Source organism: Penicillium arizonense (genome assembly GCF_001773325.1).
Source record: "Penicillium arizonense strain CBS 141311 chromosome Unknown PENARI_contig002, whole genome shotgun sequence".
Taxonomy (NCBI): Eukaryota; Fungi; Ascomycota; class Eurotiomycetes; order Eurotiales; family Aspergillaceae; genus Penicillium; species Penicillium arizonense.
The window spans coordinates 509,052-533,157 of NW_019173279.1; the positions used below are offsets into that span (position 1 = coordinate 509,052).

Genomic DNA, 24,106 nt, shown 5'->3' on the forward strand with positions numbered 1-24,106 from the left:
TGACATCTTCATCCTTGGTGGTTGTATTAACAAGCAAAGCAAAAAAGATCCCATCCCAGGGTACTATTGAAAGCAACCCATAACGCCATCCCTAAACTCCGTGGGCATCATGCATCACCTCACAAGCCGGGCCTCTGCATCAGCGCCTGCACCGAGCAGCTCCTCGAGGTGCGAGAGGTTCTAACGCAAGGCATCTATCTTGCGTGGAAGCAGAGTGGGGGGTTCCTGCGTTAAGATGTAAATAACGTTCTCCACATAAGCTCACAATAGTAAAACGTTCAGTTGAAACTCACTTGTTCCCAGTAGAAAGACCCGAATTTCGCTGGCGCGAACTCTCCAAGGCGGGTGGCACGAAGGGCAGGACCACGCCAGACACAATGCAACCCAGGCTGATGGCGCGTGCAGCGCGAGAATCAGGACGAGGACGGTGGGCTGAAAAGTGGCGGATGGAGGGGCGGGCGAGCTGAGCGATAGTGGCCATGATGTCGATCACTTGTAGAGCGGGATGTAGAGAGTAGAGTGGTGGTAGAGTAGGATTGTGGTAGACTTGAGAGGAGAGAGGAGAGTAGAGTTGAGAGCAGGGAGCATAGAAATAGTTAAAGTTTATAGAAACCACTAAAGGGGGAACTATGAGGCTTTTATAAGCAACATCAGGCCATGCAAAGTGATCCGACTGTGGGGGGACATGCGGGGGACGCTAAGGCATGGCCTGATTCTCGCAGTTAAATATCTATCCGTGATCAGACGCTTAAGGCTGATCTACATGTACAGGACACTCGGATCGGACTGTCGGCAAGTCCTCACGCCATCGTAGGGTTCCAAGTCGCAAGGGGGCGTGGATCATAGTGTGGGCTACGGTTCGTGCGCAGTAGAGGGTTTGGGGTTTCACCGCATGAAACGAGAGCGGAAATGAAGTTCCGAATCAGAGAAGTATGATGACGGCTCGTTGATATCCGGAGGGGAAGTGGCAACGTGGGTTACTCTGCATAGATCATCTTATCTGGATCTCCTGATTCGGGCAACTCTCACGTGTGTGCTGGTATCAGACATTCAGGCATTCAGTTGTCACCGAGTAACATCAAATAACATCAAATAACTACCAGCTAATAGCACAATATGCCAAATTGTAATCTACATCTACTCTACTCACTTATCTACTTCATCGCGCTAACCGCGGTCACGTGTGATAGGAGCTGCGATAACAGAATTGGAGAGAATCATGAATCTCCCTTTCTCCAGGTTTCAGCCATGGCGTCCCATCAGATCGCCATTGCAAAGGCCTCATTCTCGGCGGGTCTGCTACGCCCGGATCCGACCTCTGTGCCTCGAGATGAGATAACCGCCTTCCATACCTTACTCGAGCGCGTGCTGTCGCACTGTTCTACAGAAAACATCCAGGTCTGACTCGTTGCACATGCCTCTCACGTCCCAGTTACTAAATCACAGTCACCTCAGACCTGCAAAGCATGGTTGCTTCAATATGTTGCTGCTTCATCTAACCGTGTTGGGGGATTGGCCAAGTACCTGGTAGCTCTAGCTACCTCCTTCGAACCACAGCCCGCTCAGCACACCACACCGAAGCGTCGACGACTCCACATACTCTATTTGCTCAATGATCTGTTTCACCACTGCAAGTACCACCTAGGCTCCACTGCAACCTTCTCCACGGTGAGCGGGTCCTTGCAGCCACATATCGTGGACCTCGTTGGCCATGCCGCCGCCTGCGATCGCCAGAAGTACCCCCGGCACCACCAGCGGCTAGATGATCTGCTTGATATCTGGTCCGAGCACGGATACTTTAATTCCGAGCTTGTTGAGAAGCTTCGGGAAGTGATAATTAACTCGGCCACCTTGGGCGCCCCACCATCCACTGATGGTGCCGGCGAAGCAGACCAAGCCAAGAAACCCGGGAAGGATGTCCCTTTTGTCATGCCATCAACCCATGGAGATTCATCGACGCCCTTTTATGACCTCCCTGCGGGCAACCTCATCCCGCACATCATTCCGAACTCGTCCATTCCCCTCCGACCCGATGGTATCAAACCACTACACCTGCAGGCCGGACCTGCAGATGGAACACTGGTGAAAGCTCTCAAAGGCTTTTTGTGTCAAGTGGACAAGATCTATGGCACGGACGACCTCATTAAGGATGACGGAGATGCGGACATCGACGAGCTAGGCCAATCAGTCCTCCGGGATGAAATCACAGGAGACATTTTGGATGGTGAAACCTATTATGGATGGTCTCGTGCATTCTGTCAACAGATGAAGAGGGGAGAGCCCGAGGATTCTCGCAGTCGAAGCAGAAGTCGTAGTGGGACACGAACTAATATCAAGCGCCGGCGCTACAGTGACAGTCGCTCCGAGTCAAGGACACCGAGCCGCTCCCGATCGCGATCAGTCAGGCGTCGTCGCTTTGACTCGCGTGAAAGAAGTCGCTCACCAAGACGCTCACGCAGTCGAGAAAGCTCATACACACCTCACGAACCGTCCCCTTCACATTTCCCACCCCCTCACCAGCCCCATCAACCTCAACAACCTCAACACCATACCGCATCTATGAGTTCCTTCCCCCCTCCACATAATCCAAGTGGACATGGTCAATATGCCCACCCATCCATGGGTCCTAATAGCGGCTTTGTTCCCCCGCCCCCGCCGAACTACGGTGCCTGGCCTCCACCTCCCCCACACATGTCGGCCATGCCCTATCCCCCACCTGGTTCCGGAGCTCCTCCCTCAGCCTTCCCTCCTCCGTTCAATGCTCCTCCCCCACATATGCCACCAGGACAGGGTCAGCCTATACCACCTGGTCATTATCATTTCCCTCCACCTTATTCGGGTGGCCAGCATGGTGACCCACGGGGTCCTCCTCCCCAAGGTGGACGGGGTTGGCGCTGAGTGTGGCACAATTACCATGAAGAGACAGATGAACGAAACTTGAATGAAATCTTTTAAAAGGAGTGTGTGGAGGTACGTCTTAAAAACTTCATCGTAGACAAAACGGCCATATCCACTAGACATAAAGACATAAGGGTAATACATGTAAGTTAGTTCCTAAGGAAGAGTAACGTTAAGAGGTGAATTTAATTAACTCAAATGTATGGGTCTTCATGTGCGACGATGTCCTCATTCCAAACATCTTATTTTGAGCCAACATTTCCATCAACACTGTCACGATCTCGATCGTCGAATACATCAGCAATTCTTATTCTCACGGCATGCTCGTTCATTATTGCTACCCTGCAGAAAGGTAATCTTAAGTATTCATTGCACCGAGCTGCCCTGTTGGCATCATGGGTTGCTCCATTCTGGCAGGACTTTGTAAATTTCCCTTCTGCTTCATTGCCTTATTTGGTATCATCTGCCAGGTTACAGGCCTTTTCCTCTACTCGAGCATCGATTTAGCCATCCATCTCTGGCCAGGACAGTTCGGATATCTGGCCCTGGCAGGTCTATGGGTGGGTCTGACTTTAGGCGCATTTTCCATGCTTGGGCCTCTTGTGGTGGGTAAGTGAGGATCACTCCATCGCGGTAGGATCGGGCTGCAACTTCGACTGCTTGGTGGTGTTATTGGAGTGGCAGCTTCGACCGCCATGCTCAATCATTACCTCGACAGCAGATTGCCATGGGTTCTCAAACCGGTGGAATTAAGCGCGCTTTGGCAACTACCGAGGCTATCTTGACGTTTCCTCCCGATTTTCAAGCTCATGTCCTAGAGACTTATGCTATGGCGTATAGATCACAGATCACACTAGCGGTAGCATTTTCGGTTGCACAATTGGTTGCTGTTGCGACTATTTGGAAGAGACAATATGTCAGGTACTTAAAGGAGTGATACTAGGTGTTAATACAGGAGTGTCCATACGGTATATATGTTTCATCATCTTTATAGAACCCTTGCTCTTTAGCTCCCCTCCTTCGACGCCCGGAAAATTATGTCTATATAATCAAGAGATCAAATAGCACAACAACGCAATAGAAATGGATGTTGTACACATTACACGTCGAAATCCTAAATCTAAAAAAAAGTATCACAAGTAAAGTCTCCAAGTAATATCAAGTAAAGAAAGAAAATGAAACAAAAGAATCTCCCTATCTCCAATCTTGTATCTCCTCACGCCACAAGTTATCCCCAGTATACAGAAAAGTACATCTAAATCCTTATTTCATCCTCATCCTCATTTGCAGTCCATGTCGCAAAACGCCAGGTCTTGGTGACAGTCACTGAGTACCTAGCCTTAGGTAACAGCGTCCATGATAATGTCGGCCTGGGTCTCGGGGAGATGCATTCTGTGGGAGTAATAGTCCTGCTTGACCTTTTCAAAGGGCTTGCAGGCTTCGATTAGGCCCTGGAATAAGTAAACATATATGTTAGAGTAAATTCTCCCACTTCGTAGTATTATCATGCACGAGAATTGAGAAAGGAAAGGGAGAGGATGAGATGGACTTACATTGTCCTTGCTGTCACAGCACATAGGAGAACGCCCGTGCCCAGAGCAAGAATATGGCGGATCTTCCATGCTCATCGGCTTGCCTATACCAAAATAGAAATATTAGCGACGACTCGCAATCCAGCAGATCCAATAGATCCATGTTGCTGAACCTTCAATCTCCTACCAGAGGAAAGAAAACATACACTGGTAAGCAATAGCCGAGCTAACCTGCAATCCACCAACCATAGGAACAATATCGCCCAGCGGCTTGAGGATATCATGAGACGCCTGCTCAACACCCATACAGCAGTTCTTATACTTGCCCTTGGGGCAGGAATAAGCCTCGAAGGGGTTCGGCGAAGCAGAAGGGGAAGCGGATGCCGAAGCAGATGCCGAACCGGAGTGCGAAGGTGAATAGAGAGATGGCATTGCGCTTGTTGGTGTCGGAGATTGAGTTGGACTCGCCATTGGGACAGCGGTGGTGACGGCGAGCAGGGTGAGGGATGTGACGAGGGTGATTAGATGCATGATTGTCGATTTCTTTGTTTCTCCTTTATAAAGCTCGCTCTTGGTGTTTGGCTGGTCTTGCCTTTGGCTTGATTATCTTCTGTAGAAGCTGTTGACTGGAATTTGTGTCGGTAGAGAATGGCTGAGGTATAGAAAGGCGACCTGGCGCGCCGCGTGGTGTTGCGGGTGTGGCCCTAATATGGTCGAGCCTGGAGGCAATTTATTAAAAGAGTGTGGTTTGGCATGTGTAGGTCTCTATAGTGAGACCTGAAAGAATGACTAGAGCTGGGCCGGGTGGTTGTTGCACGAGGTTGTCGAGAAAGCCGGGGGTTGTCGATGGGGAGAGAAAGAGAGACAATTGCTGACTGCCGATGTATGTGCTACTGTGGCCAGCGCTGCCAGCTCGTGTACATAATGGACGATCCTGTTTTCTTTTTCCCTCCCTTGGAAGCTTCTGGTTGGTTAGTTTGAATCCCGGGATTCCAGAGGTTTCATCCCTCTGCTTAGAAAGGCACGATATGGCCTTGATTCGTTGTGGGATTGAATCATTAGGAATGTCCATAGTCGGTATTTCTTGAAATGGGTTTGTTGCGTGGCTTTTCTCCGGTATGTGCATTTTGGTTTGCTGTGTTGCTCTTTATCCAGTTCGTTGCGCATGCTGGCAATGATATAACGTTATACACGATCTTCATGTTTCGGATACCTAAGTCAAAGGCCAAAGGCTGCGGACTTTTTGCATGAGAAAGCCTATGTCATTTCATTATTATGCTTAATGAGCCAAAAAGGCAAAGTTCCTTTGTCAAGTGTCGGAATCTCCGAAGGTATGCAAGGGGTGCCAGGGACGCGAATTCTCCAAGCCAGAGATGTTCATCTTGGCGACATAATTATAGGAAGCCAACCGAGTATAACTTAGTTCACAGAAAAGAGTCATAGTGTTGTCGTAGAGCTCAATAGTCATGGGTGATCAATAAGTGCCTCATGTTGTCTGGCGGTACCTCCTCGCACCAGGGAGATACGATAGACCAATTTCCCCGGGCTATGAGGATCAACAAAGAGTTATTGCAATGCCTTCACATCCATTGAACATCAAAACTGTGATCAGGGAGCGCATTCATCCTTACTCAGTGCACCACATCCCCATAAAAACACGCTTATCAGTGCTGGGCTTTCCAACGCTGTGTCACCCTCAACGATCGAACTCATCGCGCACGCCGCATGGTACTATGGTATATGCATGGCGACGGAGAGAGTTCTATTGCAGAGAATAGAGTATTTTCCGATGTCGGATTTCACTCGTCGATAGCATTGCTGTCTATATAAATGGCAGGACTATATAAGAAGTAATACGTTGGAACTTTGACTTACTTCACGACAACTAAACTCTAAATTGAAGATCAACGCATTAGGTTTCGGCGCCAGAAATCAGGGATAATTGATGTATTCCGTTTTTCCTGACCTAATTACTATAGTACTAGCATTCAATGTAAGAAAGGTGTCGAATCAATAGATACATATTAAGTAGGAAAGTTCACCTTGCAAGTACAGGCGGGATAATATTTTCGGTATCTTTGGTGTAAATTTAAACTAACATGTGTGTAGAAATATATCGAATGTTGAAGTCAGGCTGGAGCAGGCGAACTCCTTGTATATATGGATATATTCAATAATCATCGAAAGGTAGCCGTCCTATACATATTCTCATACCGTATAGCAACCTAGGCAAGGGCTTGGCCTCTGCATATATGTATCTTCTTTCAGGCCTTCCAGTGCTTATAGGTAGATACCCCAAGACAAATCTGTACATATAGTGCTTCCCAAATTATACAATAAGATAACCCAAATCCTCAACCGGTTGCTGTCAGGAACGCGTAACAACTATTTCTTCCTCACTCACAATAACAATACCAGCCGTTACCACCTCATCTTGCACCAACTCCTAGAACGTAGCATTCTCCAGCCCATATTGAACCTCGTCAGCATATGCCGCACGCACCGTAACGCTGATCGAGACAACAATCACATCTCCGGGGTTTACCACAAACTCATCATAATACACGGAAGGGTTCGGGTACCACTTATACCATGCATCTGTATATGGCTCCTCATCAACCATATAAAATCAACCCCAGTTGCAATATAGCAGCTGAGTACGTGCTCACATCAATGCCGACCCATGCCGATGCTGCTTGGTATGTGGTTGCGTCGGTCAGTGTTGGGGTTGGGACTGTGATGGTCGCTGAGACGTAGCTGTGGGTTGTGTCTGGGGGCGGATTCTCGAGAATTTCACCAGCCCAGTTGCAGCTGTATGTTCCTTGGATTTCGGACGCGAGGGTGTCAACTGTCTTGAGACGCGAGAGAGAGGCGGGATTGAATTTTTGGAGGTGGTTGGCCGTGTTGGGAAGGGCGGTGGTTGCACTAATATGGTACATTGGGGGGACATCAAATGATATGTTGTTTCAACAACAGGCACATGAGCTTCACTTCAAGGTGTGTTTATGTATAAATTACGTTTATCACTTTATATATATAGATATTAATGGTAAATGTCCCAGGAAGCTACGATCTACGGCGTAGCGAGCGTGCGCAGATCAAGGAAAAGGAAAAGGAAAAGGAAAAGGGAAAAGAAAAAGAAAAAGAAGAGAAAAGAAAAGCAAATACTCCAAATATATCGCTCGTAATTGTACAGGTCATGAATGGCCAGCATGATTTGATCGAAACAAGGGGATATCACATCGTAACAAGGGTATTTTCTCCCGAGGAACAGCCAGTGCCCTCGACTCAGGAATTGTGCTGGTCTATCAAAGGGAGTATCACAAAAGCAGAAACGAAGAACAAAAACAGAAAGAAGAAATCGCTCGCTCACTGCCAAGGGCACAAATATAGTCGTGTACTAGCCAGTATTTCTTCAAGGCGTAATAGCAGGCAAAAAGAAAGATTTGATCGTACACCCACGCCCCGGGGGCTGAGGGTGTGAATGAAATATCTGTTTTGACTGATCACAAGTCCGACAAGGGACACCGACACAGTCATAAATGACAAAGCCAAGTGAATGACAAGAAGAGAAGAGAGCACAGAGCCATACCAGTGAGTCTTGACTCTATCAGCGTGGTGTTGGGTCTGTGGGGGTGGAATGGGGGAATGGGGGAATGGAAGCAATGATTCACGACCAGGGTCCTAGGGTTAATGCACGCTCGCAATAAACCATGTGCGACTAGGCTCCGATCATAGAATGAATCGGAGGTAGAACGCTGGGCGGGGATCAATAGGCATCCAGAAAAAAAAGCTATGCAAGGTGAAAGTGGGCAAAAAGGGAAGGGGGCATGGGCAAAGGGAATTGACAATTTGCAGATCCCCGACTGGCGCTGGGGACAACAATATCAAACCCGGGAATTCGCTTCATCGTTCAAGCGCACGCTCTCCCGTGCGACTTTCATAAACTCCGTAGAAATCAGTGCCTGGCAGGGAATATTGACGGAAACACAGCCAGTCGATGGTTCTAATGAACCACCCTCGTCAATGGGGCATCCAAAAAACTTCAGAGAATATTGTGATGAGGCTAGATAATAGTTAGCAATGTTCAAAACTGTGAACAATGGATAAGTAAATACCTTAGTCTGGCGCAGACCTAAAATTCGGAATTGGCAGCCATGTCGCGGCCAGAGACCTTGTTCTCAGCGATGTGAGCAGCATGTTTGACAGATGTTGGAGGTCCATTGGCCTGGCGAGCGAGTCCGGAGGTACTACTGCGACCACTTTGGCCGCTGCTCTGACTACTGCGGCTGCTAGATCCTTTGCTGCGGTGAGAGTCATCGATGTCAACAAAGGTGGACATCTGGCGCTGAGTGTACTGCAGCATGGACCGGTTATAGTCGCCCAGCGAAGCGCCGGCAGGGTCCAGAGGCTGGTAAGAGTCGATCATGGTCTCGTTGGACGGATTGTCCACTCCACCCGAGCCAGAGTTAAACGTGTTGATGTTTTCAGTGCGCTGCATCTGAGCTTGATTCATGGTGGGAAATGTCTAATAAATCATAGAATCAGCATAAGTTGCTCGCAGGGGCTAGGCACTGTGTTAACAGCATGCGCCGCCGGTGACGTGGATTCCGAGTAATGCAAAGACGAGGCCGACAGAGGGCGATCGCGGGGTGCGAAAAGGTTTTTATGGGCGCATCGTTGACAAAACCCACACTCCTAATGTTTCAGGTGCAAATAGCATGCTCACCGTTGTATTCTTGGTTTTGTCAAGTGACTTGACTGAAGATAGAGGAAGATGTGAAGAAGAATGATCACGGTTGGCTAAGGTTGACCTGAATATTCAACGGTACGGACCAGAATACTGTAAAGTGTGTGTGATATGGGGGCGAATCAGAGGAGACAAAGAAAGAGATGGGTTAAATCCGAAGCCAATTTGCGAGCAAGGGTTATATATAAGACATGGCGGTTCCACAAGGGAGGATGAAATCTCATCGGTTGATCGAAGGAGCGAAAGGCAGCTGTGTAGGACCTCTGATACGTCTATAGGCTGCTTAATTTCTCCTGAACGCATCCATGGGAAATTCGAATAGAGAACTCCACCGATTACAGCGAGCGGAGTATGGTGACATCATTGGCTGAAAGGGGATAATACCCCTACATCATAAGAGAATCGGGCTTCCCCCAGCCCTTAGAGATCGGTAAAGGTGACTCTCGACGGCCTGTGGGGGTATACCATCATCAGCGAACGTTATGAAATAGTCCAGCTCCACATGCTCATGGAGACTGGTGAACACCCGGCGATATCTCGAGCCAGGCCCACCGGTGGATGGGTCAGAATGCACCGATGAGGTCACTGGGGAATGCAGATGGACCACTGAGTGTCGGAGGCGTACTGGGATCGGCATCATTGAAGTCTGGTCCCCTGCAGATCTTCGCCCTGACGTTTCCCAATAATTCACAATTGATGACTATCATGGTCTTTGCTTTCGATCAGTGCGGCGCATTCTGCATTGCAGAAACTTTCTCTTTGGCTAAACGGAAATAATGCGGACATCCTCGGTGAATTGGGGCCGAATCAGTGGAAAACACACTGTTCTTCCGCGGGGATATAGAGGTCTCGATCCGTCCAAATCAAATACACGTACAGTAGTCGACTTGACGTGCATTGTAGATATGAGGTTTGCATGAAATGTGACGCAGTCCAGCGCCTGTGGCGCAAGAACGTTGCGTGAGGCTCACGAATGGAGCCTGCGACGTCATACCCTCCAGGCATAGGGGCGGCCCGAGCAGTTGATGCTCTGTCGCTTCATCGGGACCATGACCCCGAATATGAATACCGAAGAAATCAAAACAACCTCAAATTGATTTGATGAATGCTATCAAAAGTGGGACTTGCCGAGATGGAGCTTGAGCCCCATGAGCGAAAGAAAGCTAAGAGACCTATACAAAACAGTACAAAACAGTGGAGACAGTCATAGTGGAGGTTACCGTATACTAGGGACGGCTCTCATTCAACTGCGGAAAAGACAGCAGAGAGTGGGCAATCCATGGAGGGATTTGCCTCTTAGCGCCGAAGACAGACACCGCCTTCAGTATACTGCCGATATACTTCGCATATTGGATTAGTCTATTATAGTGATACTCATGCATGTGTAACGAGGTACATTAGATGAGATTTGATATCATGGGACAGTATATTAACATTTCAGCAGCAACGTGCCACATGGCAGTTGAGATCACAATCCTCACTATGGAGTACAATGTATGCAAGCTTCAACCCAAAGCCGGTCCCAAAGCCAGTGATCCAGCGGAAACAACCAATTGGTCGGAAGAACCAGTAGGATGCAGCGTGCGAGTGACAGCGGTGTTTGCATAGAACGGGGTCTGGGAAGATCATTTGCCATCCCAAATCCCTGGATGGAGGTTGATGGCCAGCGGGGGAGGCGAATTGCCGATCGGCATGACTGCGATGGTCTCGAGATACCCATTACCATATCAATATGGAGATCGGGAGCTACCAATTACGATAGCAGTTGAGATCCGTATTAGCTGTGACACAAGGGATGTCTCATCCGTGGGGAAACACAACCACGTCAGAGAAATCTCCGGGATATCATCCATCCGCTAACTAATTTTCCCTATTTTTGAGAGAACTTTCTCTTGGGTCATCGGGAGGAACCCGTATATCCCAGCTGGGGTCTAGAACAGCATCAGTGAACTGTTTCGTCATATGCTAAGGGTTATCCGCTGCAGTCTGTATACTCTCGTATTGAACAGATTGCAAAATGGAGACTATGATGCCATGTGATATCAAAGTCGGCGCAATTCTGTACTATGTCGTAAGTAGAAAGGAACTTGTGGAGCCGATGGGGCTTGAACCATACCATGTAGGGTCTGATCACAAAGATGAGATGACAGCATAGAGCTGATCAACTGCATACCCGAAGTTCCATCAGACAAAGACACGAGACACGAGACACCTCAACGTGCCTGTGTTGTCTATACTTTAGCGTATTGACCAATCTTAGTCCTTAGAACAGCCCACTTTCTTCACTATATCTCGGTTACGTGTGGAAATGGACCACCACTAGCATGCCCCTTTTGCTTATGAGAAACGCCAGAATGCCCAAAAGGCAAAATGCGTGCCGATCAACACATTTTATCACTTTGAGGCTGGTCTCTCATCCCATATTAGATGATATCACTGCCTTTTCGGATAGCATATGAGATCACCGGTAGAGATTGAACACCCCGAAAATTGAAGCAAAAAGTACCGTACTATACTCGCTAGCACAGTTTCGTGTCACAGGCTGCTCGTGTTTTCCCAGCAACTGAGCCAGGGGCCGGATGGCTCCCGAATGTCGTCCAGAGTACCTGACCAGCCAAAAAAACCTGTTTTTGAATCAGATATCGGTCTCGACGGATTGATCGTCTCAGCAATCAATGCACTAGAGTTCACTGATTTTTCAAGACATACGCTACTCACGCTTGCAACCCTCAGGCATCATATTTGATCACATCTGGACGACAGGGCCGACCTGACGCCAGTAATCCGCCGTTACATCGACACCTCACCTTCTCTACCTCCTCTCGACTCGATTCTTCGGTCTCGACTCATCGATGGACATTCTCGCCTCCTCGTCGGAGAATTTCTCGGACACAAACGGTCAATTCTTGCTAGCATCGCCTGTCCCCGCTTGTTGGTCATTAGTATCCAACGGCCGTGAAGGCGCAGGTATCACAATGGACAAATTGATGAGGTAGTGATCATTGTTGGAGAGGACAACATCGACGTGACGTAGGAAACCTGCTTTTTCGTATCGGTATGTCGACCATTCTGGTCTGGCTCTTTGGTCTCGACCTGGAGGTGGATTCTCTCGCCTGCTTGCCTCGCTGGGGAATCCCCTCGAATAAACCGGTTCCGTTCCTTTCCTTGCGAATATCTAACATTCCCGCTCGTTGGTCTCCAGCATCAAACTACGGTGAGTGCACGTGTATCATGGCAGTCAGAATCAGGGGACATCGGCGAGGGACTGGCATCGTATCTGAAGGGCACAACGACAATTTGACGCAAGGAACCCGCTTTTCTCCTCGGTATCCCAACCATTTCAACCTGGTTCTTCGGTCTCGACTCGGGGATGGACTGTTCCGCCTCCTCGTCGGTGACTTTCTTTCGAACACAAACCGGTTCTATCCCTGCGAGCATTGAGCATCAAGTATCCCACGACTGCTCTCACGGTGGACAGACTCAGGAGACACTAACATCTCCGCAGAAGACAAGTTGATTTGACGCAAGAAACCGGTCTTGTCCATAGGCAGGGAGCCGTCGCCCTGGATACTCGGTCTCGACTCAGATATAGACCATGCCATCCTCCAACCGGAGAGCTCCCATCATCTACCATCCTGCCGAAACCTGTTTCTGGCAAGAATGAGCATTGAGCATCCCCAGTCCCTCAGATACACCTGTTCCCGAGATCTAGCGTCGACTGATTGTTGTCTGTCAAGATGCTTGTCAGTAAGTGGCTCCACTCACACTAACTCCACAGCAAGGAAATGCATAGCTACCACAACCAGCCTGCATCGATCAACCCTCGATCCAACCCTTGATCAACCTGTCTCGATGTCAACTACAGTACGTTGTTCGTCCTCCGACACAGCCCTCGGGGGCGGCCTCCTGCCAATAACAAGCAGGGCAGACCCAGAAGATCGATAGCAAAGGGAAAGTCGGGAAAGTAGATGTCATATCGAGTATAATTTCCTGTTTTCTAGTCCAAACGGACAAAGACACCTAATAGATTGCAGAGATGGGAAAAGGAAAAAGACACAAGGCCAACACGCCAGACATAATTGTAGTAAATGCATCATATTATTACTCATGCTCACATCACACGTAACCTAAAGAGATGTTATTACGAACCCTTTATCCATATCCCTGACTGGAAACCAACTGAATAGGAAATGAACATACCTTTCCGGGCACCCTGGAAGAAGAAGCGCACAACAAAGACCTGCAACGCCGCCATGGAAACCATCATCAAAGACTCAATAACGCTGAAGTTGAAGATACGGCGCTCGGTACTCCGCACGGTACTAAAATTACGGTTCTCGCGTGTGCGGAAGTACTTCTGGTTGCGGGAGACGGTTGACAGCTGAGCGGAGAGCTTGTAGATGGATTCCTCCAGGCTGGTGGTTTGTTCGGGGCTGGCGCCTTGGCGGGAGGGCAGTTGGGCGCGCTGTTCATTCTCGACCTGGATTTGCGATGGATTAGTATCTGCTGACTTATTTCCATTTCCTCTGTTACATAGACTCGAAGACTGTCGAAGGGACTGGTTTGTTGTGGGGATGGGGATTGTGGCATACCGCAATCTCGAAATCGACCATCTTCTCGGCGAAAGTCGACATCTCGTTGTTGAAGCAAAAGGTGTACTCGCCAACACTCTGGGCAGTGAAGACGAAATCACCCTGGCGCTCCTTTGTTCCGTCTAGGACGATCTTGCCGCCCGGTGCGGTGACGGTGTAGTCGACATCGAAGGATCCGCCGGATTGGACCTGCCGCGTACAATGTTAGCGGGCAGTCTCCATGATGAATGCCTAGTCCATTGAAGAGGACACTCGGGATAAACGCAATATTGTCGGAAAGCCAATTGGACGTACAGCAAAGTAGAATGCCACCTTGGCGTTGCTCTGGTCAACGTTGGTGAAGAAGCATGCTTTCTCATTCGCCTCGAGCTTGTAGGTGAGGGCAGTGGCAGTCACGGAGGAGACGAGGGACGCCAAGCCGGCGAAGAGAGCAAACCGCATTGTGACAGAATTATTTGGTGATGGCGGAGGGTTGACATTCGCGTCAGGAGGTTCTGGCCAGCTTTGACTTCCGGTGTTTGTTTTGTTTGCAGCCAAACAAACTTCCGCATACATCGGTCTGCTGTAGGTACTGTACACATATTACACATGAGTAACCGAACTCAGAGACATCATATAGACTGTATTGTCTTCTACGTGGGCTGGCTACATAAAAGCTTACGCAAAGACAAAGGAAAGAGACATGATCATCACATCAGACCGTTGCTGCTCATGTACCGGATCGCAGCTTTCAGCCCTCCCCCAACTCGTAAACCCCAGCGCCATGAAGAAAGTATGGAATAATGACTTCTTTACCGAATGAAGAACCCTTCACTTTTGCCCCAGAAGCTCCGGCTCTTGTTGGCGTGGTCAAGACCCAGGAAGTCATCGGGGCCGCTTGCGACGTCTGACAGGATATCGCCTGGAAGATGTTAGTATTAATGCATGAGATTGAGAAGTATAGTGACTCACCATCTTCGAGATATTTCGCATTTGAGAATGACGCCCGGGGAACAACAGCGAACTTGATCTTCTCGAAGTTCTTGCCCTTGATCTGCGTCCGGGCAGAAAGCCGTTTCTTTGTCTCGGCGAAGAGTTCGCCCTGTTCCTGGTCAGTATTCTGGCTGGTTAATTAAAACGAACGAAGAACATACCGGCTTGACAACAAACTTGAAGGGAATGCCGTGTGTGCGGTTCGGCTCGCGGTCGAAGCTGAACACGCTGATAACCCGGTCCTCCGGCTCGAGGTTCAATTCCTCGGCCGGGATCTTCTCAGCGCACAGCGTGGCGTAGTCATTGATGGCTGAAATATTCTGGTCATCCCGAAGCTCCTTGTACTGTTTTCCACCGTGAGTTTCAGCGACGCGGATCGCCTCGTCACCGAGGTCCAACTTTTGCTGCAGGGCAGCTAGGAGATCGGACACAGTGCCGCTGCGAGAAACCAAAACCTCGACATTTTCCTATTCTCATGTTAGTCACAGGTCGGCACAGGCCTAGCTGCGAAAGGATAGAACGAACCTCTTTGGTAACTCCATCAGGGAGCCATGTCACCTTGAGCAATTTCTTGCTCTCATAATCACTCAGGGCCATATCGAGAACCTCGTAGTATAAAGCATCTGCGCGGTGCATGGTGTAACCATAAGCACCGTATTGACCATTGAGGATTTGAGACAGATTCTGGTTGATGGTCCGCTTGAAGAAAGGCTTGGCCTTGCCAGTGCTGGCCATGACGGGGGCGAACCGCAGATGTGTAGGCTCCACCTTGAGGTGCTCGGCAACCTTCTTGGAGAATTGATCGTAGGTCATCTTGCGGCTGAGAGTCAAAGTGAACTCGTCACCTTCATTGGCCTTGATTGGGGCGAATGTGACATCCATGCGGTTCAGCAAGTAATCGTAGAACTGGCGAGCATCCGTGTATAGTGCCGTAGGAGGCAGATCTGACTCCTTCACTGTGCGCTGGAAAGTGATGATGTCGCCATCTTGAATCTCGGATTGCTGGAAAGTCGGCTTGGGCTTCATGAGGTCGATCATGTTGTGTTTGATCTCTTCAAAGAGCAAGAAATCGGTACCGGCCGGCCAATTCATCCTGGAAAGAATCGTCGAGGCAAGTTCGATCACTTTTTGGCTCTTGCGGACATAGACAGATCCCACACCAGACAAAGTTTGGGTCACCACATCAAAGTTCTTCAGGAAAATAAGGATCGATTCGCTGTCGGACCACGCTTTTTCATCGGCAGGAGACGACGCCACCTCCATCCACAACCGGAAGAGATTGCCCTTGGTGCCGAATTTGTTATACGCCTCTTCAAGAGTCACTTCTTGATCACGGATTACCTGATCAGGCCGGGTGGTTTTGTTTTGGCGGTTGACCATTACCCAGAATCGAATTGATTCCGGCTTGATACCCCGTTCCTCAGCAATTTCTTGTGCAAATTCCTTCACTTTCTTGGCTCGAAGAGTGCGGTACTGCTTAGGAACTGCTGGGTCCTCCGCGGGCAAGTCTGGGCTGGTCAGATCAAAACCGTGGTGTGATTTGAACGTGTCGTCAGTCAAAACACCGACGTTCATGTAAAGATGCGCCTCTTCCCTCTCCTTCTTGCGACGCGCCATCTCCACTCGGTCCTCGGATAGACGCTTTTCAATGTGATCGGGCACATCATCCTTTGTGACCGGGAAGAAAACGTCATCCTGTCTCGTCTTTCGAACGTAGACCAGCATGTAAGCGTTGTTTGTGCGAATGGCAGACCGGCCTCCAGTCGCTCCGTTCGTGCGCTGCTGGGAGTCGCCGTAGTTCTCATCCAGGACTTCCTTGTCAGTAGCGCGGTTGACTCGGTCATCATCGAAGCGGTACCAGTGGCCATCCTTGCTGGGCTTGATGAAGGCATAGTAATGCCCGGCATCCAGGTTACCACTGTGAACGAGGACTCCGTGCAATTGGTAAACCCAAGACTCCGACCTGTCAGCACCCTCGGAAAGATAAGGAGCGGCATCAAATTCCATGGGGAATGTGTGAAGATCGTTGACCTTGGCCATCATATCCAAGTTGAGGTCGTACTCGAAACGTTTGAGGTGAAGGTGCAAAACTGGAGGGAAGCTCTCGAAAATGACGCCCTTCTTGGCGTCTTGCAGACCATACGGCTGCCCGGCGTCGTACTTGTTCTCTCCCTCAAGAGTCTCGACCTGGATGTAATCTCTGAAACTGTCGTCTAGGGTCTTGTTGCCTCGAACGTTAAGCTGAATGTCCCAGAAATCCTCCACGCGAGAAGACTCGTAGTCAACGTTAATGCAGGAGATATATGTTTTTGTTTTTCCCACGAACAGATCTGGCAGAACCTTCTCGGCTACAGTGCCCTTCATCTTGTGCTCCAATCGCTCCATGAGCTTTCGCGAGAGCTCCTGTACATCCTGCTGTTCAAAGATCTGGCTAGATTGCCAACCGAAAGACGCTGTGAGCTCGGTAGTCGAGACTGCAGTGTCGCTGGTCTGCAAGTTATAGAACAATCTCTGAAGCGCCCAGGCGCTGTTCTCCCGCGAAGCTTCCTGATCAGTCGGTATTTGATAAACAGCCTAGATATTGGTCAGACTCATCAAGCGCATTCCAGACTAGTTTTCTTACCTTGCGGAAAGCGTTTGTGAAGTAAAGCGACTGCAAAAGTGAGTTGAGATAGCAGGTAGCTCCCTGGTTTCTCAAACCAACCATTCCAGTCTCCTTCTTCGAGTCATAACTAAGAAAAGGTGAGCCTCTTGTATTGCCGAGATTCTGGAAAAAAACGCACTTCTGGAAACTATGCCACAAAACACCCGTGGGATCTTTCACCACTCGGACGTAGGCTGTGACATTGGCCTCGTCGTCCTGGACCAGCGGGACAGATTTGCCTTCCCACGCATCGGCAAACAGACTTCGGAGATCGTAGAATCGGGTGAAACCCCAGTCACCTTCCTCGGCGGTGAAACGGTGGGTTGCAACTAAAGTTTATATTAATCTTGCTACTCAATTTCTCCAAGACTCAAACTTCTTACCGTGATGCACGTAAATCGAAGGATCGTTCACGTTCGAGAGAACAAGAGCGAATTGCACACAGGCGTACCAGCCCTCCGGGGGCTCTCCCTCCCACGCATGTTCGAGGTAGAACGAGGCATGTTCGGCGTGGTTACCGTAAGGGAAGAACAGAATGCGCCTATTCACGAGTCAGAGCCAATGTCGGTATAGAGCCTCTCCGGCCAAGAGATTTCAAGCACCCACCAAGGCGAGCCACCACACTGGAAGACCGGGCCGTGAGACTTCTTCTCCATCTTCCGCCAATCGGATAGACGCCATGTATTATAAGCTTCATCTTGCGTTTCGAGATCGGTGTTCTTGGGGAGGACCCGGGCCATCATCGCCGCATCTATTTCCATCGGAGGCTCTTGGTTAGCTACCATGTCGATTTACAGTGTAACCAAACAAACAGAGCGAGAGAAGTGTGACGGAGGGACCTCATCTGGGCGCCCCTCGGTCGCTTTGTGTCCCAACCTAGACACACTCGCTTATGTTTGTCTGCTTTGGCTGGGAAGGGGAAGCAACAAAGAACGTACGGTCATCGGCAGTTGGCGTCGAGTCGGGCTCGTCGGAGGCAGACCGAGACACGACGACGACATCGGTCTTTTCGGCGGGATACTGCTCATAGTCGTCGACAAGCATGTCGTTCTCCGCGAGCTGTTGGCAGGGTTAGCGCAATGACGACACTGAGGGGCACGGTCGCTCACGTTTTCCATCGCGGAAAGCGGCTTCCCGACCAGTCGGCTTGAATACGAGGATTTTTAGGAGAAAGTAAAGAAGAAAGGAAGAATAGTACAGAGTGGTGGAGGATGCTGAACCTGCAGAACTAATAAGAGCCGGAGCTAACGGTGGCGGAGCGAGGACTCGGCAGTATCAGTGGACCTTCGTTCTTATACAAAGAGAGCAAAAGAGCTCGATTGCAAGGTTGTTTGTAGTATTTCTATATTTATCTTATATGGTGACTTTACAATTACTCTATTTCTACAGTAAACAGGTGTGTAAGTAGTAACCTAGGCGAGTTAGATGTCTTGGGGATGTTGCGAGTATCAGTGGACCCTTTCAAATCAAGGTATGGGGGTATATAAAGCCCTAATCCTGATCTCCTAGTACATGCCTAGCTATAGCCAAGCCCATAGGCAAGACTATAATATCACTTGTGCGTTTGGATCCTCTGCAAATACCAGCCCCCTCAGATCCTCATCGGCTAGCTCAACCTTGTGCAGCTCTTGATCCGAGGCTAATAGCAGTAGCCCTAGGATTACTCTCCACGGTCAAGTGAATAAATACCACTAAACAGTAAGATGTAACGTGTGAGCTCACAAATATAAAGAATATAAGAATCCAAACAAACAAGCAGAAATGCCCCAAAGATCCCCAGTGTGGCACGTCACATGCAGAGAATGCCTCACCGCCCGAGACCCCAAAATCTGGAGATGCGATAGAACACTTGGAGATACTCTTTTGCATGGAGCACAATGCGGTCGAGTTACTCAGCTCGGAGCTGGAATGTACTCCAGTCTCTACCAATACGATGCTACTCAGGAGCCCACAGCCCGCCACCCTGGCGGCCAGTTTCTGCTGTCGATGAGTACGCATGACTCAAGACCTTCTCGGAAACGTATCCCTGGAGTAATGCTGACGCTGTATGTTTGAATAGGTGGGCTGAGCGAGCTATTCGCCCTATCAGTCTGCGACAGTTGACCTTTTTTGGTCGTACCTTGACCGAACCGCGCCTCATTAGCTCGGCGAACTACGTGCGGACGGAGCTACCAACTCGGTATGTCGTGGGAAACACCAGAGGAGATATGTGGGAGCTAACTGGGTGGCGGAACAGCCTTGCGCATCGCCTGCGAGATATCCAACAGCTGCCCTATGTGGTGGTTGCCAACCCGCATCTCACCCTCGTGTATGAATTGTACTACAAAGCGTTTGAGACGGTTCGGGTAGTGCCTGAAATTCGCAGCCTCGAAGATAATGATCGTTTCTGTGATATCCTTCGGGGAATGCTCAAGGAGCATTTGGTCGCGATTCCCAACCTAGCTATGGGCGTATTGGAGTGCCGCAATCTCGCCCCCGCAGATGAGATGGATAGGTTGATGAACACGCTTCTGCGAGCGGTATGTGCATATGATCCTGGCTCGAGCTGCTATTGAACTGACACGATTGGATCATGATAGAGAATCTCCCGTCGAGTCATCGCTGAGCAGCACCTAGCTCTGACCGAGACGTTCAACTCACCATGGCATTTCCCTGATTCACACGATCGAACCGATATGAACGCCGATTTCGTGGGAGAAGTGTTCCTCAAGTGCAAAGCGAAGGAGGTGGTCGAACGATGTGGAAGGGTTGCACAAGAGCTGATGCGCAAGAGCACGGAGTCGACTCAGATACCTGCCATCACCGTCCAAGGCCATGTGGACGCCACTTTCCCGTACATCCTCAGTCATCTGGAATATATCATCGGAGAGCTTCTCCGCAACTCCGTGCAAGCAGTCATGGAGAAATATCAGCATTCATCACAACCCCCGCCTCCCATCGAAGTGCTCGTGTGCGAGACTCCGCAGCATGTAATAATGCGCATCTCAGACCAGGGAGGCGGAATCCCACGAGAGATCCTCCCATATCTTTGGTCGTTCAGCAAGGGGCCTCGCACCCAGTCCCGGCTGGAAAACCTCGGCCAAGTCCCTGCAATGGCGGCTACAATGCAGGAGCTGCAGGTGTCACACGAGCGCAAACAGGCCGACCGGGAATCATACCACGAAGGATCCCTGGACACCCTGACGTCACGGCCGCCCAATCTCCGTCTGGGCATGGGTTTGCCTATGAGTCGGGTGTATGCTGAGTACTGGGCGGGCAGTCTAGAGCTGCATAGTCTGGAGGGGTACGGTGTGGATGCCTTCCTGCAGATCTCAAAGCTTGGCAACAAGAACGAGCAAGTTACCACTCGAGCGGCAATTGATGCGGTATGATGTGGACAAGGAGTCCCAGTACCTCTAGTACTTGCCTATCTATGTACTCTGTACTGCCCTGTGTATCCTGTACCTGCACCGCCACATACGCCACAACCCGGAATGACGTCAGCATCCCCGATCGACGTTTGGGCAGCGAATGAAATGCCTCAGCCAACTTTCAGCCCTACACGAGTTGGACGACCATGAAACGCATTAACTCCCCTGCCGATGACAGCATCCTATTTATATCTTCCTTCTCCTCTTCGCAATCCTCTTCCTCAGTTTTCTGGCTACTACCCAGGTCAAGCGATCCCCCAAATCTCAACAATATACCGAACCTACAACCACCACCATGGCAGGCACTTGCTCGATGCTCTGTTTGATCGTCATCACATTATTCAGTAAGTGGTCTGAGACTACTTTGTGTTTCTGCCTGGAATTACCCCTCAAAAAAGACACGTTATGGTCAATTCTCTTGCCGGCCTCCACCCCAGAAATGACAAGAACCAGAACTAACAACCACCAGTTCCTCCCCTGGGAGTTTTCCTCATCTCAGGCTGCGGCGTCGACTTCTGGATCAACGTCCTCCTCACTATCCTCGGGTGAGTCCATTATTAAACGAACTCAAACCGGCCAGATTTAAAAACTAATCGGTGACTTCTGACAGCTACTTCCCCGGTCACATCCATGCCTTCTACCTAGAATACGTCTACTACGACCGCCGCAACCGCGATCCCCTAACTCGGACCGCCCAACGACCAGCCCCTGGTGTCTACTCTACTCGCATCCAAAACGGAGGTCATCATGCGCATTCCCCGACACATGCTCCTGCCGATAGGGGCTACGGTACTATGTGATTTCTGCAATCACCCGAGACCCGTTGTTGAGCTCTCTCGACAACGAAACCGCTCTTTTTGAACATTCTCAGCGAATAGTTATTGTCAGGTCTCTTCATAGCGTCCGCCCTTGTTTCTCGGGATTGACTCTTCTTCTCGTGCAAGCAATGAAATAACAAGGACTAAATCCAATTCTTAATGGCTCGATTCTATATCCTCGTATCTTACTCGAAATGTAATAGATGACTGGGTCACGGCCAAACATTACCAAAGAAGACCATACACCATACACCATACACCTATGGACTCTCCTTCACCTTGGCCTCAGCAGCAGCCTTCTTATTCCCCTTCAACTCGGGGAAATCAAAAGCCTCACTGGAAATAATAGTCCCAGCGGTACGCGGCACAGCCCCAGTGTTAGGAGCCCACCACAAAGCCCCAACCCAAGGCTGAACATTCCACCCAACATGTAACGTCACATTCTGACGCTCAGCAAGTCTCCCCGTAATATCACTAATCTGATACTTGCCCTTCTGACCCCGTAACCGAAGAAGACCAGGCGTCACCGGCTCATCATTCTTCTTCTTATTCTTAGCAGCCGCGGTCTTAGAAGTAGACTTCCCAGCACCAGCGCGCTTCTTAATGCGCCGCTTAGCAGCCGCCGCCGAAGGAGTGATTGATTCTGGCACGCGGGCAAGGATTTCGTCTTTCAGGATATCCCAGGAATAGGGCGAGGGCGCGGCCTCAATGATCGTGTCCCAGATTATGGCTTCGGAGTTGCGGACTTGCGAGTTTGGTTTGTCGGAGGAGGAGTAGCTGGCATAGACGTAGACGAAGAGTTGTTTTGTGTTCCAGTTGAAGAGGGGACTTAGGTCTGCGTCTAGGTCGAACCGGAGCTGGGCATATTCTTCGCGTTTGGTGGAGTAGTAGTGTGGTCTGCCTTTGACGCTGTTGTTTGGGAATTGGAGGTTAGTAAATTGGACTTCTTCTTCCCGTTTCTAATAGTACCGATGTGTATACGTGTAGAGAGGGTCGGTTGGGGGCCGAGTCGCGAACTTACACTTGTACGTTCTTCAGCTGTACTGAGGCCGTGGCGGCATCTGCTGGGAAGAGCAGCACTGACACTGCGGCCAGTGCACTCACCACCAGTGCGACAGTGGTAAAGAATCCGAAGACGGACTGTACGCGGTTCAAGGAGGAATGCATTGTTGATGGAGGAAGAGAAGGGCGGATGAAGCCAGCTGGGCCTGTTTGTCCTTATCGATAAGGGACTATATCTATACCGTCACTGCTTCTTCTCTCTATCTCTCTCTCTCGCTTGTATATATGTTTTTCGCTTCTCTTTCTCTTTCTCTTTTCTATCCCTTCATCTCACCGATTTATCATCTTCTCTTCTCCAAAGAGTCCCATCTCATCAATCACACATCCCGACAACCCAGCGCAACCCTCACCCCTCACCTGTCAAAATGGGAGACAACACCCTCTTCTTCTATGGTAAGACCCAATAACCCAGAATAAAGCTATTCGAACCAACACCAAGCTCGCCAGGGACCCTAATGGCCCCACAAGTCCTCTATCGAGTAATCCACGGCCAAGCAAACCCAGAGCCCTGGCAAAAAGCCATGCTAAGCTTCCAACCCGCAATCCTATACGGCTACCGACGCCATCGCGTGCGGTTTGCCGATTACCCAGGGATAGTACCGGTGACCGGTACAGAGTCAGACAACAAGCCATCAACTCCATCAGCTTCATCAGCATCATCTGCAGCTCCAACATCAACCCACAACACAGTTCTAGGAATCCTCGTGACAGGCCTAACAGAAGGTGATATCCACCGCCTCGACAAATTCGAAGGATCAGAGTATACACATAGAAAAGTCACCGTGCGGACCTTGCGCACGGTCAAGCACGCAGAGGCCGGAGAGGCAAGAGATACTCTCAACGATGGTGGCGAAGAGCATTTGAAGGATGTTTTGGATGCGGCTAGTGCCGAGAATACGTCTACGACTGAAGGCGAGGAAGTGGATGCTATGACATATGAGTGGATTGGTGGGACGACTCGGCTTGAAGAGGCCGAGTGGGATTTTGAGACGTTTAAGAAGGAGAGGATGGCTTGGTGGGTTGGGGCGGACGAGAGTGAGTGGTAGAGACGTTATGGAATGGGGGTTGCTGGAGAATGAATGGGATTTTGGGGGTATTTGCAAGATAGCTCAGACTAGAACTAGAACTAGAACCGGAACTGGGGCTCGAACTCGAACTTGAAAATACCCGTGAACATGAAATGTATTTCAATGCAGACTGTGGTATCTCATGCCTTCCACTCAAACAACAGTTAAAACCGAAACCGAAATCTCAAGTGAAGGAGCCTTAACAAACGCCAACAACTGAAATACCACGACGAACCCGGTATTAATGCTAAAACCAAATCAGAAAAAGAAAAAGAAAGAAAAAGCGTGAATGCATATGCATATGCTAAATGACCGAAGTCTGTACTCGGCCGAAAAAATGTATTCAATAAAAGACCCTATT

At 49.7% G+C, this 24,106-nt stretch overlaps 11 protein-coding genes across 11 annotated transcripts; 4 read left to right on the forward strand and 7 right to left on the reverse strand.

Annotated features, from left to right (window-relative positions):
* Positions 1 to 194: 194 nt before the first annotated feature.
* On the reverse strand, positions 195 to 481 carry PENARI_c002G03332 (uncharacterized protein; the record flags this gene model as incomplete). Its single annotated transcript, XM_022627358.1, has 2 exons — positions 195 to 198; positions 294 to 481. The coding sequence occupies 2 exons, from the start codon at positions 479 to 481 to the stop codon at positions 195 to 197; spliced, it is 192 nt and encodes a 63-aa protein (XP_022492439.1).
* Positions 482 to 1,248: 767 nt separating this feature from the next.
* Positions 1,249 to 2,898, forward strand: PENARI_c002G11074 (RNA polymerase II-binding domain-containing protein; the record flags this gene model as incomplete). The annotated part of the gene is made up of 2 exons (XM_022627898.1): positions 1,249 to 1,398; positions 1,456 to 2,898. 2 exons carry the CDS (start codon positions 1,249 to 1,251, stop codon positions 2,896 to 2,898), a joined length of 1,593 nt encoding a protein of 530 aa, XP_022492441.1.
* A 1,340-nt stretch (positions 2,899 to 4,238) lies between these two features.
* On the reverse strand, positions 4,239 to 4,961 carry PENARI_c002G06883 (uncharacterized protein; the record flags this gene model as incomplete). The annotated part of the gene is made up of 3 exons (XM_022627599.1): positions 4,239 to 4,349; positions 4,452 to 4,534; positions 4,637 to 4,961. The coding sequence occupies 3 exons, from the start codon at positions 4,959 to 4,961 to the stop codon at positions 4,239 to 4,241; spliced, it is 519 nt and encodes a 172-aa protein (XP_022492336.1).
* A 2,084-nt stretch (positions 4,962 to 7,045) lies between these two features.
* Positions 7,046 to 7,369, reverse strand: PENARI_c002G11391 (uncharacterized protein; the record flags this gene model as incomplete). Its single annotated transcript, XM_022627917.1, has 1 exon — positions 7,046 to 7,369. The coding sequence occupies one exon, from the start codon at positions 7,367 to 7,369 to the stop codon at positions 7,046 to 7,048; it is 324 nt and encodes a 107-aa protein (XP_022492788.1).
* Positions 7,370 to 8,565: 1,196 nt separating this feature from the next.
* On the reverse strand, positions 8,566 to 8,946 carry PENARI_c002G04091 (uncharacterized protein; the record flags this gene model as incomplete). Its single annotated transcript, XM_022627418.1, has 1 exon — positions 8,566 to 8,946. One exon carries the CDS (start codon positions 8,944 to 8,946, stop codon positions 8,566 to 8,568), a length of 381 nt encoding a protein of 126 aa, XP_022492702.1.
* A 4,350-nt stretch (positions 8,947 to 13,296) lies between these two features.
* Positions 13,297 to 14,213, reverse strand: PENARI_c002G03001 (p24 family protein; the record flags this gene model as incomplete). The annotated part of the gene is made up of 4 exons (XM_022627338.1): positions 13,297 to 13,307; positions 13,381 to 13,660; positions 13,773 to 13,961; positions 14,067 to 14,213. 4 exons carry the CDS (start codon positions 14,211 to 14,213, stop codon positions 13,297 to 13,299), a joined length of 627 nt encoding a protein of 208 aa, XP_022492292.1.
* A 350-nt stretch (positions 14,214 to 14,563) lies between these two features.
* Positions 14,564 to 18,506, reverse strand: PENARI_c002G08620 (ubiquitin-specific protease UBP15; the record flags this gene model as incomplete). The annotated part of the gene is made up of 10 exons (XM_022627736.1): positions 14,564 to 14,673; positions 14,724 to 14,853; positions 14,906 to 15,211; positions 15,270 to 17,318; positions 17,368 to 17,476; positions 17,528 to 17,717; positions 17,772 to 17,929; positions 17,995 to 18,139; positions 18,327 to 18,447; positions 18,498 to 18,506. 10 exons carry the CDS (start codon positions 18,504 to 18,506, stop codon positions 14,564 to 14,566), a joined length of 3,327 nt encoding a protein of 1,108 aa, XP_022492339.1.
* Positions 18,507 to 19,265: 759 nt separating this feature from the next.
* PENARI_c002G05693 (protein kinase PKP2) lies at positions 19,266 to 20,759 on the forward strand (the record flags this gene model as incomplete). Its single annotated transcript, XM_022627535.1, has 4 exons — positions 19,266 to 19,378; positions 19,448 to 19,567; positions 19,625 to 19,907; positions 19,968 to 20,759. The coding sequence occupies 4 exons, from the start codon at positions 19,266 to 19,268 to the stop codon at positions 20,757 to 20,759; spliced, it is 1,308 nt and encodes a 435-aa protein (XP_022492980.1).
* A 334-nt stretch (positions 20,760 to 21,093) lies between these two features.
* Positions 21,094 to 21,598, forward strand: PENARI_c002G06922 (YqaE/Pmp3 family membrane protein; the record flags this gene model as incomplete). Its single annotated transcript, XM_022627604.1, has 3 exons — positions 21,094 to 21,142; positions 21,268 to 21,343; positions 21,409 to 21,598. The coding sequence occupies 3 exons, from the start codon at positions 21,094 to 21,096 to the stop codon at positions 21,596 to 21,598; spliced, it is 315 nt and encodes a 104-aa protein (XP_022492394.1).
* Positions 21,599 to 21,876: 278 nt separating this feature from the next.
* Positions 21,877 to 22,783, reverse strand: PENARI_c002G08325 (signal peptidase complex subunit SPC3; the record flags this gene model as incomplete). The annotated part of the gene is made up of 2 exons (XM_022627716.1): positions 21,877 to 22,525; positions 22,638 to 22,783. 2 exons carry the CDS (start codon positions 22,781 to 22,783, stop codon positions 21,877 to 21,879), a joined length of 795 nt encoding a protein of 264 aa, XP_022492552.1.
* A 260-nt stretch (positions 22,784 to 23,043) lies between these two features.
* PENARI_c002G01501 (gamma-glutamylcyclotransferase family protein) lies at positions 23,044 to 23,724 on the forward strand (the record flags this gene model as incomplete). The annotated part of the gene is made up of 2 exons (XM_022627232.1): positions 23,044 to 23,071; positions 23,126 to 23,724. 2 exons carry the CDS (start codon positions 23,044 to 23,046, stop codon positions 23,722 to 23,724), a joined length of 627 nt encoding a protein of 208 aa, XP_022492334.1.
* Positions 23,725 to 24,106: the final 382 nt, after the last annotated feature.